The following is an 11,616-nucleotide window of genomic DNA, read 5'->3' as shown; positions in this document are numbered from 1 at the left end:
ATAAATTTTTGGATTGAAATATTATTTTTTGAATTTATGATTTTGTTGATTTTGGGGGAAAAAAATCTTGACTTCATGTAGAAGATATAACCGTTTTTTTTTTCTTTTTCAAATAGTTGAAATAAGTAATTTAATTGTCGTATTCAAAATTATATCTTTTGATAATATAATTATCATTTGTTGACTAAATAGTCCAATATAATCTAGCAGAATTAGAAATTAGATTTAATTTTCTTAAACTAGATCCAAGCATCATACATTTTTATTGAGCAAATCAAATAATAAATGAAATTCCCATCCGGATAATATAATATCCCTAAAATCAAATGACATGTCTCTTTTTGGTTCTAATTTTTTCTTGATATTATTTTGCTCTGAATTTTGAAATTATTCTGTTTCTTTCTGTAGATATTTTCTTTGGAGGTCGCATGATGGATGGAAAGAAGCTGTTTTATTTATCCACTTACCAAAAAAAAAGATTATGTATTGTGTATATGATAAACTACTACTAAGTGCAATGCAATTGTACTAGCATTAATGCATGAGATCCTACGATTAAAGGTATTTGTTTTATAGGCTTATAGCAGTGAGATAAGGGATGACACTACCTAAAGAATCAGAGTGTTGCACCCAATTCTGTTAATGATACAAAAGACTAATTGCTCTGGATAAGCCCAATATTTAAGGAAATAACAAAACTAGTAAGGTAATTAAATGATAGATAAACTTTAGTAAGTACTTATTAGCCAAAATATCATTGATTCCCTTGAACAAAATATTCCGTGTTTGGTATAAAATGATTCCACAAATATAACATCATGGTATTTTTAGGAAACAATGTAAAATGAGAAATCGAAGTTTCTCAGCAAGTCAAGCTTCTGTATATAGAGAGAGGTCAAGGGTCTGCTTTTTAGGCGGTGGGTCTGGCAATACACGTAGTTGGATCTTATGACACATGGAGCGTAATTGCGTAAATAATGTTAAGTAACAAAAAACGAATATCAGAAAACTCATGGGTAATAGAGCCTTTGTATTACCCTAAAACCGATCACTGTATGATGTATATAATCAAACTTTCTCTACTTGACACTTTTTGACGCCAATCTCAGTGGCTTTCGTATGGGCACACTATCTATACATATGGCACTCTTCACAAACACCAAAACAAAACAAAATTGAAACAAAAATTAAGGTTAAATAGACAAAAAATCTCGTACCCGGGACTGGCTTTCTAGTGGGTAAGACAAGATTGTAAGTTAACTCTTCTTGTTACCAAAATTTGGTGAGAGGATGATCTGTTTTTGTTTTTTTACTACGAGAGATGGAGAGCCATTTGCTGTAGTAGTACTTTCTTTTGAGATGCATTTATGACTCCTTTGCATTCTGCATCGAGTAACACTTCATTCATTATGGCTGCGGCATGCCCTCGTGGTTCATCCGATGCTCTTCTTAGCATAAACACCTGCATACACAAACCAACCCTTAGAACATCATCAATTACATGGTACAGTGAGTTTCTTCAGCTCTACTTTCAATGTAATGTACAATTTGTCTCAAGGTTTTGCCGTGTGATTGATAGAGCGAAATGATATACCTGCCCGTGGTGAGTTATCTCCAAGCAGCCAGGTTGCTGGATAAACGGTTCTCCATCTATTTGAACAGGAAAAGGACTAGAAACATGTATTCTTATTACCTTTCCCTGTGCTAACCTCCTAGCCTGAGAAAGACCGACCTGTAAGGAACAATCACATGTTATAAATCTGCTGAATCAATTCAATTAAATCTTTTAGCCTCACATTAAGTAAGGATTACTGCTCAAAATTTATGTGCAGGTCTAAAGAAAACGGAATTAAAAGTATCAGAAACATGAGTAAGGAGCAATTCGAGATGAGACTAGACCTGTAGTTTGCCAAGGTGCCACGCTCCACGGACACATACCACCTCTAGAGTCTTGTCGTGCATACACTGAATGCTAAAATTATCATCGTGTTCATAATCATTTTGCCAAAGATCTACTCCACCCATATAGCTTCCAATGTTAAGTACTATTAGACCCTCTGAATCCTGAGAGGATAACAAATTAGGGACATCAGTTTCCAGAGGTAACAACAATAATTTTAGCCTTTTTGGTAATGTCAACCTCTCTCGCTCGGTTCCCACATAATCAAAACGTTCTCCAGATAGGAAACTAAAATGTCGTTGTCAGCTATGGTTTTTACTTTTTATCAAGCAATTATGCGCTATCTTTCATGCTCAATTTTTACTTAATATATGTTTAGTGAGTATTGGTTGGGGTTTCCATATTAGCAAAGAACAAAAAGGCACAGTATGAGGAAAGTGATACGGACAAATCCTGTAAGAACACACCACACAAGATGGGGAATGAAGGACTAATGTCATTTCAGTAAGATACCTTAGGAATTTCAATGTCTTTTCCATCAACTTCAAGCCAAACTTGCCATGGTAAATCGGCACATGCTCGATCCATTATATCCCTCGCACCTTCTTTAGCATATCGTAATTTATTTACAAACTGCAAAGAAAACAAGATATAATATATCAGCCATATTTTTCTCATTGAAATTAGTTACTTAACGGGTTAAGCCGCAATTTTTACACCCACAATTTTTACACCAAAAAAAAACAATGAAACAAAGCGCTATTCAGATTCTGGTTCTCAATATATCATCGTCACAACAGCAGTACCTGACTACAAAACTTCTCAGGTTTCTCTTGCCGCATCATATGAAATTCATATGCAACTTTTGCATCGCAGCCAATACCTAAACAAAGGAAAATGTCAGAAATTGTTCATGATCCATGAGAGGGACCAACCGAATATGCTTAATTATTGTACCTAAGTAATTCATCATAAACTTATGGCCTTCTCTTGCTGGAAATTTTTCTGTACTCTCTTCTACAATTTTAACACTCCATCGATCCAACATTGTAACTGCAGCATGATCAATGTCTTGCAAAAACGTTCTTAGACTTCCTTGTCCATCAACTACTGAAATACCTCTTCCCCACTGCAAAACTCTAGATAAATCATTTCCTGTGCCTAAAGGAAGAATAGCGACAGGTGGAGGGGATTCGAAATTGCGCTTCTCAATAGCATCAAGCACCCATGCAACTGTTCCATCTCCTCCACACACCAAAACTCTAAAATACTTCACTTTGCTACATAGGTCTAAACCAGCGTCTGGCCCTTGACAAGAGCCAAGTTCAAAGACCTGTAAATTCACCAAAGCAATTATCAATCAGTGATATAAATTCAATATGTTTAAAAGCAGACAAACTTCTAAACGTACCTGTACTGGATTCAATAGCATATTAAGTCTCCTGTGAAGAAAAGGACCGAGTTGACCTCCGCTTTTGGCGTTAATAAAGACTAAAAGCGGTCTTGCATCTGGGGGCAAATCAACCAAGGAAAACTTCTTCATAAAATTTAAAGCGGCACTTTTATTTCGTTTGTGCCCGCCTATACCATTTTGCAACCCTTTGGCATTAGGCATGTCCGAGACTTGCTTTAAGCAATCTATGCTCCTATCTCTGCGTAGTTTCTTCACTACAAGCCCATTAACTACGGTTTTTACTGGATCGCTGACTGAATCCTCCAGTAGCTTACCATTTAAAGATTGGCCATTCCCATTTTTTCCCCTGTGGCGCTTTCTTCTCACATGCCCTCGTATAGATGCTAACTCGTTTTTAATAGTAGTCAGTACTCCATCGACACCATTTGCTTCATTGAGTTTTACATGTACTGGAGAGAGGATTACTCTTCTGAGAGAGCCAAGATCACAAGCATCACCAGATTCCTTGGACATAATCATGTGACACTTAACATGTATGAGGCGCTGGCACCAAAGACAGTGCCACATAGGAGAAGCTTCAATGAAAGGAATACCACAAGGTTCATCACAGTAGAAGCAAAAGGCAGTCATGTCAGCATTATCATCCATGTTAACCCATCGCTCAGACCAGTGATGTCGGACATGGTCAGACCCAGCCTGTGCAACACATTTGCAGTCTTTTGCTGCAGAGCTTGAGCAATAAAAGTGAGCTGCTACACCGCATACAGCACATCGGTGGACGGGAATACTCAGAGATGCTTTATTAGAAACATTTTGACCTGGAACAAGGGAGTAGAGACAAACACAGCAAGTGGATGGCTGTTGCCCATAACCATAATCATCAGTCCATTGATGATGAGAAAGTGGAACTCTCAGTCTTTTCCATACCTTCTTCTTCTCTCTAGCAGCAGCTTTAACCCAATTTAAAGAAGTTTTTTTCTGCCATTTAAGAAATGTGTAGATAACAGCCAGAAGGCCAACAGATCCAGTTACAAGCCATCCAAATATAAACGGACTGTCAGCACCAGAACTGATCAACCACTGAATAAGAGAGAACCCCACTTCCATCATTGTAAATCTAATATGTCATTCCTATATAACTTCTTGCACTAGCATAAACTTATGAGCTTTAGGCCACAAAAGACCTGCCAGATAAGTCTCCGTAAGAAGAGATAACCTCAATAATCACAGATTCAATAATGGCTCAACAATTCCGCTTCAACAAAGCTAGTGACCTAGTTTTTTCCCTTTCTATCGTGCCAGAGATAGCACAATCTCATAATTCCTAAACCAAATCCTGAACAATTAGGAGATTACTGTATTTCTAAAGCTAGACATCAAACTCTGTTCAATTCCACATTGGACAGTCTAAGCCACAAATCGTCTAAGACCACCAAAACTAAACGAGATCAAGCAATTCGGCGAAACAACAACACACAAATCAAGCCTAATGCACAAAAATATGACACAGAAGAGGTCATCATAGGAATCGATATCGAAAGAAAAAAAAAGTATGACAAAAATTCCAGATCTGACGCGAATTCTAACCAAGAGTAAATATAAAAAACCGTACCAGGTGAGAATCGGAATCGAATTCACGAAGGAGATCAGCAAGGCGTGGCTAAAAAGAACCCTAGATTCTCCGAGAACCAGTTAAATTATTTCTCCAATTTTTCTTTTTTCTCCTCGAAGCCAGCGAGCGAGAGAGGAGAGAGAGAGAAATGGAAAGAGAAGGAGAGGAAACGCTTTTTATAACGAAAGGTGAAAAGCAAAAGGCGGGCTTTGGCCTTTGGGGCCAAAACGCAACAAACGCGCCTTTCCTCGCTCTGTTCTGCTCACACAGACTCTCTTCTCTTCTCACGACGTGCGGGCCACGGGTTCGTCGGCGTTGCCTCTTCTTACTGATTTTACTATTATACCCTTCACTCAACTCTTGTGACGTCACTTGCATGATAAAGAACCAATCGCATTGCTTATTAGTTTGTGAGTTGGTAACCACATGCACTAGATTTAGTGTTCACCAAGTCAAAACATAAACAAAATTTTTTTTTATTTTTTTTTGACCAAAGATAATAAAATTAGCTGAAAGTCAAATATATTACTTAAATATACTTTTGGGTCTATGTTTGTTTCCTATTTTTGATTGATTTAGCCATTTAGGGGGCTTATTGAATCATGGAGGTGGATATTTTCTTTATTGACTTTAGATTTGGTTTGCCTTTTGCTTTCAGTAACATTTCTTAACAAGTTTAATCACATTTAGTACAGATCTTTTTTTTTAGATTTATTTTTGTTTGTCAACTTTTGTTATTAAATTGATAAATAATAAAGAATCATAATGTTGAGTTAATAAAAAAAAACTATTTATAGGCTTTTTAAAAAAAAAATCAATGTAAACCATAATTGGCTGTTGTAATCTTATATAAATCACAAATATTTAGAATGATTAGGGTCCAATTAATAATGATTAAAAAAACAATTTGTAGAGAAGCAATCGATATCTCCAAAGCAAAAAAAAAAGGAAAACCCTAGAACAGTAGATACAAGAAAACTCTCGTCTGTTAAAGCTTTCCTCTGTTTACCTTCGGAGTCAATCTTGATTCCGATGGGACTCGAATCGGGTTTTGGAGCGTTTGGGTGAAGACATGGAGAAACTAATGACTGAATCAGGTTTGAAACCAGTTGTTATTGATTCGAATCAAGATTTATCTCGTGTATATTGTGGGATCTGCTCTAATATTGGTGATGACGATTATGATGGTGATGCTGTTGTTGTTGATGGTGATTTGATCTCCACGCCTTTTTGTTCTCACAAGTTCTGCAAAGCTTGTTGGAGCAAGTATCTTAAGAAAAATTTCTTCTCTGTGGAGAAAAACCACACTGCAATCTCTTGTCCTGATCGAGATTGTCGAGCTGCTGTTGGACCGGAGACGGTTGAGAAGCTAACCGTACGTGATCAAGCGATGTACGAGTTGTATATTCTGAAATCTTACCGTGAGAAATACCTGGGATGGAAGCTCAAACTGTGTCCTGCACGGGGTTGCAATTACGTGATTGAGTTTCATCTGGCAAGTGAAGATGAAGAGCATAGCTTAAACATTGTGTGTCTCTGTGGTCATATCTTCTGTTGGAGATGCATGCTTGAGTCACACAGACCAGTGACCTGCAACAACGCTTCTGATTGGTTGTCTAGAGACTTGGAGAAATTGATAGAAGAAGTAGACAAGCCATCGACCGTCTCCTGGATTGATGCCAATACCAAGCCTTGCCCTCATTGCTTTATTCCTGTGGAGATTGATGGTGAACGACCATGGGCCCAGTTCTTGACTTGTGTCTGCAGGTTTCACTCTTATGAAAATAACACTGTTTTTTGCTATTCGCAGATTATTAGATTTCTCTATCTTAATTATTTGATCATACTAATTTGTGTGTTTTCTTGATTCAGCGGTCGTTTCTGTTGGAAGTGTTTTCGGTCACCGGAAACTCACGGAACCTCAGGATCCTGTTTGGCACCGGCGCGTTCGAGCAATGTTGGTTTCAATCATTGGAACAGAGCAAAACCGGGGATTTCGTGTTTGGATCTCTGGAATGCGAGTCAAGTGAATCTGGTGAACGCTAAATACGAGCTAGAAGCTTTCGAGGAATCCATAATCAAGAAACCTAGTGACTTGAAGGAGCAAGACGTTAAGGTACTAAGGGAAGGACTGATGCTCATTGTTCAGTGCAGACAGTTCCTCAAATGGAGCTGTGCGTACGACTATATCCACACAGAGTATGATATGGCGAAGAGAGAGTACCTGCGATTCCTCCAACAAAACGCGTCTGGCATTGTCCATAGTTTCTCACAGAGTATAAAGGAGGAAACAGAAGCCAAAGAGCTTACTTGCGGTAAGCTATTGAGCGAGACAACCAACATTGGGAACTTCTTTTATCATTTCATCAAGACTTTACGAGAAGGTTTGCCCGAGGTACAGGCGGAGTCGTACGACAACTATGGTGGTCCTTACTGGTTGTGCGATCGCTGCACATATGGAAACTCTTGGTTCCAGAGGGCCTGTAAGATGTGCTGTGATCCTACTGCGTCTAAGATGGACGAGCTAAGTGATTGATCGCTTAACTAGGTTTCTTAAAGATAAAACAAAAGGTTCTAGGAGACAGAGTAACCTTGCAACTCTTTAAGTTCTGTTTTTTTTTTTGCTTTCTTTCTTTCTTTCTTTCTGCAGTTTTATATTGGACTACCAACTTTCAATGTCGAATTGACTTTTTCTTTCTTTCCTGATAGTTCACAGTTACAATGCTTTGTGACAAGCAACGTTTGGCTCTGATGTTCTCAGACTCCATAAGAAAATATGTGGTCCTGTTGTTGTCTTTTTTCATCCCTCGCTCTACTACTGTAGTTTTGCTCTCAGGAACTAAAAGCCCTGAAGATGGACTAAAACAGAAGATGAAGAGCACTGCTTTTACATCTGAAGATCCCAAATTTCTTGTCAACTGATAAAGAACTTTGTTCTTTAGACTTATAAATTGTGTTTTCAAATGTTCATTAGTCATCAGAATAATTTCTATCTTTTTATTTACTTGCTCTTGGTAAAATAAATTATCATAGTCGAAATTAGAGCCCCTTGGCCTTTTTTAATACACTCTTGATCAATCAAAACCATGTAGTTAGTAGAAAACGTCTGGTTTAACAGGGATTTCATTTACCTCTTCATATCATGGATTAGGTTCCTCAATCAATTCCACAGACTCAGCCCACAACAAAAATCAATTGTTTATTTAAGGCTCAAGACTTAGCTTTCTAAAACCTCAAACACACAACAAAATTAGTAACTGATTCGAGGAGTGTAAAACTGAGACAGAAAGTGATGCTGAGACAGATCAAGTTGTTGATGAAAAATTCCACCAAAAGATCAAGTTGTTCTGATAGTTCAGAAAGAACACAGAGATGAAGAGTTTATTGAAATAATCAGTGGATTCTCTGAAGAGAAACTGAAGGAGACATATGTAGGAAATTGTAGGGGATGTCTTAAGTTCATATACTTCAAGAAAGTGTAAGTGTTATGCATTAAGCATAAGTTTATGATTCTTATGTTCTCAGTCCTCTGACTCCACAAGAAAATATGTGGTTCTGTTGTCGTCCCTTTTTCCATCTCTCACTCGACTAGTTTTGTTCTCAAAAACTGAAACCTCAGAAGATTACTATATAAACCGAATTGGGCCCAAAAAGACAAAACAAGAAGTGCTAATGGGCCATATTTATTGATTAGACGATTGTTTAGCTTAGATGAAGGTCCAATGGTCCAATTAAAAACTTATCAGGCAATTTAGCAAAAACAGATAGTTTTTTACTTGTTTTTTTTTTGTTGGTCAATAGTTTTGTTTACTTATAAAACTCGATATTTCCCATAAGCGAGTGAGAAAAGGTAAAACCCTAAAAAGTTGAAACAGAAATCATCTAGAGACGATTAAGAGAAAACTAAGAACGATAACTCTCGCCTTCGATTCTTTTTGTTGATTGAGGCGCAAGCTACCTGTAAGCCTTAACCCTATTCCTTATAAGTGTATCCATCGATCGATCTCTTTGTTATGATTCATTGATTTGTTTTTCTGATTTTTGTCAATCTTAGGCACACAATGGAGAACAATCGAGAGGGACCATACTCTGTTCTAACGAGAGATCAACTTAAAGGAAATATGAAGAAGCAGATCGCCGAAATCTCTGAGATCTTCTCGTTATCAAAACCCGATGCGACCGTACTCCTCATGTTTCTCCGATGGGACTCTCATGAAGTTTCTGAGTTTTTGGTTGAAAACAACGAAAAAGTCTTGTCGGAATCAGGTTTGAAACCAGTGGTAGTTGATCCGAATCAAGACTTATATAAGATTTCTTCTTGTGGGATTTGCTTTAAGACTTGTGATGATGGTGATTACTTAATCTCCACGCCCTTTTGCTCTCACATGTTCTGCAAATCTTGTTGGAGAAAGTATCTTGAAAAGAATTTCTACTTGGTGGAGAAAACCCAAACTCGAATCTCTTGTCCTCATGGAGCTTGTCAAGCCGCGGTTGGACCGGACACGATTCAGAAGCTAACCGTATGTGATCAAGAGATGTACGTGGAGTATATTCTGAGATCTTACATTGAGGGAAACAAGGTATTGGAGATCAAATACTGTCCTGCACAGGATTGCAATTACGTCATTGAGTTTCATCAGAAGAATCATGATGGTGCTGATCAGGAAGACTATGGCTTCAACGTGGTGTGTCTCTGTGGTCATATCTTCTGCTGGAGATGCATGCTTGAGTCACACAAACCAGTGACCTGCAACAACGCGTCTGATTGGTTGTTTCGAGACCTAAATAGCTTATCGAAGGAATCAGGTGAAAAGCCATTGAGCCTCTCCTCGTTCGAAACCAGAGAAAAGACTTACCCTCTCTCCTCGATCAAAGCCACCAAGAAAGTTTGCCCTCATTGTCTTCGTCCTGCGGATCTTGGTACTAAACAATACCTCCGGTTCTTGACTTGTGCCTGCAAGTAAGAAACCCTATTTTGCAAATTAGATTTCTCTATTTGAAGCATTATTGATCATACTAATTTGTGTGTTTCTTGATCTAGCGGTCGTTTCTGCTGGAAGTGTATGCAGCCAGAGGAAGCCCACAAAACGGAATCAGGATTCTATAAATTCTGTAATGTATCGATGACATTCGAGGGAAGAGCACCCAAGACACTCGAGGGAAGAGCAGAACCGGAGAATTCGTGCGTGGGACTCTGGAAGGCGAGTGAGGTTTCACTGAAGCAAGCTAAATCTGATCTACAAGCTTTTGAGGAGTCCAACATCAAGAATCCAAGTGACTTGACCGAGAAAGACTTTACCATTATAAGAAAAGGATTGATGCTGATTGTCCAATGCAGGCAAGTCCTTAAATGGAGCTGTGTATATGATTACTTACATGCAGAGTATGAGATGTCGAAGAGGGAGTACCTGCGATTCCTGCAAGCAGACGCGACCTCACTGGTGGAGAGTTTCTCAAAGACGCTAAATGAGGAGATAGGAAGAGCCTCGTCAGCTACTTATGAAAATTTTTGTTGCGTCAAGCATAAGGTAACCATTGAGACAAGCAACATTGGGAACTACTTTTATCATTTCATCAAGACTTTACAAGAAGGTTTGGATGACGTGAAGGTGAAGTCCTACGACGACTATGGTGGTCTTTTTTGGCTCTGTGATCGCTGCACATATGGAAACACTTGGTTCCATAAAGAGTGTTTGATGTGCAGTGATGATATTGCAGCTCGTGTGGATCTAAGTGATATGTCTCTTAATTAACTAAGGGAGCTCTAATGGATTAAGAATTTTAATTGTTTTGGTGGGGTTTTTAAATAAATTCAGAGATATTCTAATAATTCAAAGGTACTGCGATTTGGAATTCGTCTCAAATAATATCTTTTTTACTTCATCTAGTTTGGCATTATCCCTTGCATACATAACTCGTTGAAACTTTCTCATAGAATATAGACAATCTTTGCACTTAGAAAATCATATATCATGAAGAGATGAGACATAGCACCTATATATATATATATATGTACATAAATGGATATTTTTTGTATTTCTTTTTCTAACATTGGCTAAATGGAAAAAGATGAGTTAACAAGTTCTCTTATTTCGCTTCTACGTAAGATATGTCAAAACCAGCGTAGATTACAAAAAAAATATTTTACTAAATATGTTTGGCTAGTTGCATGATTTCAGTTAACTCAGCGACATTTAGTTATTTAGATGAACCTTGGCAAAATTATAAAGCACTAAAATGAGTATTTTAAATTTTCATATTTTTGTTTTATCATACACTAACATACACTTTTAGTTTCGCAAAGACAAATCTTAAGAACTAGTTTCTCCCGTGCATAGCTCAGAACATCAACTAATTTATCTTTAAGAAATCAAAAGACGATCATATTTCAAGTTAAACCAACAAAAAGTCATTACATGTAAATGTTACATTTTTATATGAGATCTCGAAGAGGGAGTACATGTAAATGTTACATATATATTGATATAATCTCCTTACATCAAATTGAAAGTTTTTAAAAAACATTATTCTACTCTTTAACTAATGCTATTTTGAATTAATCTACTAATCTCTCTATTTCGCGCGCACACATCTCGGGTTATCATTTAATTACTTTTATAAGTTATTGATCCAATACCATCATATTTTGAATGATTTTAGTATAAAATTCAGTAAGACTAGATTTGAGAA

The 11,616-nt window shown here is 37.4% G+C and overlaps 3 protein-coding genes across 7 annotated transcripts; 2 read left to right on the top strand and 1 right to left on the bottom strand.

Moving 5' to 3' along the window:
* Positions 1–95: 95 nt before the first annotated feature.
* On the bottom strand, positions 96–5,313 carry DGK2 (diacylglycerol kinase 2). Of its 2 annotated transcripts, NM_125772.5 has the most exons (8): positions 4,927–5,313; positions 3,312–4,498; positions 2,858–3,233; positions 2,707–2,783; positions 2,414–2,533; positions 1,900–2,064; positions 1,595–1,732; positions 96–1,462 (listed from the first exon to the last, which is right to left on the bottom strand). In NM_125772.5, the coding sequence occupies exons 2-8, from the start codon at positions 4,422–4,424 to the stop codon at positions 1,313–1,315; spliced, it is 2,139 nt and encodes a 712-aa protein (NP_201182.1). In that variant the 5' UTR covers positions 4,425–4,498; positions 4,927–5,313; the 3' UTR covers positions 96–1,312. The 2 variants fall into 2 exon arrangements, with proteins under 2 accessions (NP_201182.1, NP_001318872.1); NM_001345610.1 differs by having other exon boundaries at positions 3,312–5,188.
* Positions 5,314–5,825: 512 nt separating this feature from the next.
* ARI15 (RING/U-box superfamily protein) lies at positions 5,826–8,055 on the top strand. 4 transcript variants are annotated; one of them, NM_001345609.1, is made up of 3 exons: positions 5,826–6,023; positions 6,170–6,693; positions 6,799–7,839. In NM_001345609.1, the coding sequence occupies exons 2-3, from the start codon at positions 6,317–6,319 to the stop codon at positions 7,460–7,462; spliced, it is 1,041 nt and encodes a 346-aa protein (NP_001332430.1). In that variant the 5' UTR covers positions 5,826–6,023; positions 6,170–6,316; the 3' UTR covers positions 7,463–7,839. The 4 variants fall into 4 exon arrangements, with proteins under 4 accessions (NP_001332430.1, NP_001332429.1, NP_974987.1 ...); NM_001345608.1 differs by having other exon boundaries at positions 5,842–6,693; positions 6,799–7,497; positions 7,636–7,971; NM_125771.3 differs by having other exon boundaries at positions 5,884–6,693; positions 6,799–7,532; positions 7,643–7,839.
* Positions 8,056–8,775: 720 nt separating this feature from the next.
* Positions 8,776–10,723, top strand: ARI13 (RING/U-box superfamily protein). The gene is made up of 3 exons (NM_125770.3): positions 8,776–8,886; positions 8,981–9,886; positions 9,968–10,723. The coding sequence occupies exons 2-3, from the start codon at positions 8,988–8,990 to the stop codon at positions 10,677–10,679; spliced, it is 1,611 nt and encodes a 536-aa protein (NP_201180.1). The 5' UTR covers positions 8,776–8,886; positions 8,981–8,987; the 3' UTR covers positions 10,680–10,723.
* The last annotated feature ends 893 nt before the right edge of the window (positions 10,724–11,616 follow it).

The sequence above is a fragment of the Arabidopsis thaliana genome, chromosome 5, assembly GCF_000001735.4.
Source record: "Arabidopsis thaliana chromosome 5, partial sequence".
Lineage (NCBI taxonomy): Eukaryota > Viridiplantae > Streptophyta > Magnoliopsida > Brassicales > Brassicaceae > Arabidopsis > Arabidopsis thaliana.
The sequence above is the reverse complement of the archived record's forward strand: the minus strand, read 5'-3'. Positions and strand labels throughout refer to the sequence as shown.

Bases quoted from the DNA above. Each gene is read 5' to 3' on its own strand.
- DGK2 (NM_125772.5), bottom strand. From the start codon at position 4,424: ATGATGGAAGTGGGGTTCTCTCTTATTCAGTGGTTGATCAGTTCTGGT. The intron at 2,784-2,857 runs GTACAATAATTA...TCCTTTGTTTAG, and splicing joins GTTTATGATGAATTACTTAG to GTATTGGCTGCGATGCAAAA. The intron at 2,065-2,413 runs GTATCTTACTGA...TTATCCTCTCAG, and splicing joins AAGACATTGAAATTCCTAAG to GATTCAGAGGGTCTAATAGT.
- ARI15 (NM_203258.2), top strand. From the start codon at position 5,999: ATGGAGAAACTAATGACTGAATCAGGTTTGAAACCAGTTGTTATTGAT. The intron at 6,694-6,798 runs GTTTCACTCTTA...TTCTTGATTCAG, and splicing joins TTCTTGACTTGTGTCTGCAG to CGGTCGTTTCTGTTGGAAGT.
- ARI13 (NM_125770.3), top strand. From the start codon at position 8,988: ATGGAGAACAATCGAGAGGGACCATACTCTGTTCTAACGAGAGATCAA. The intron at 9,887-9,967 runs GTAAGAAACCCT...TTCTTGATCTAG, and splicing joins TTCTTGACTTGTGCCTGCAA to CGGTCGTTTCTGCTGGAAGT.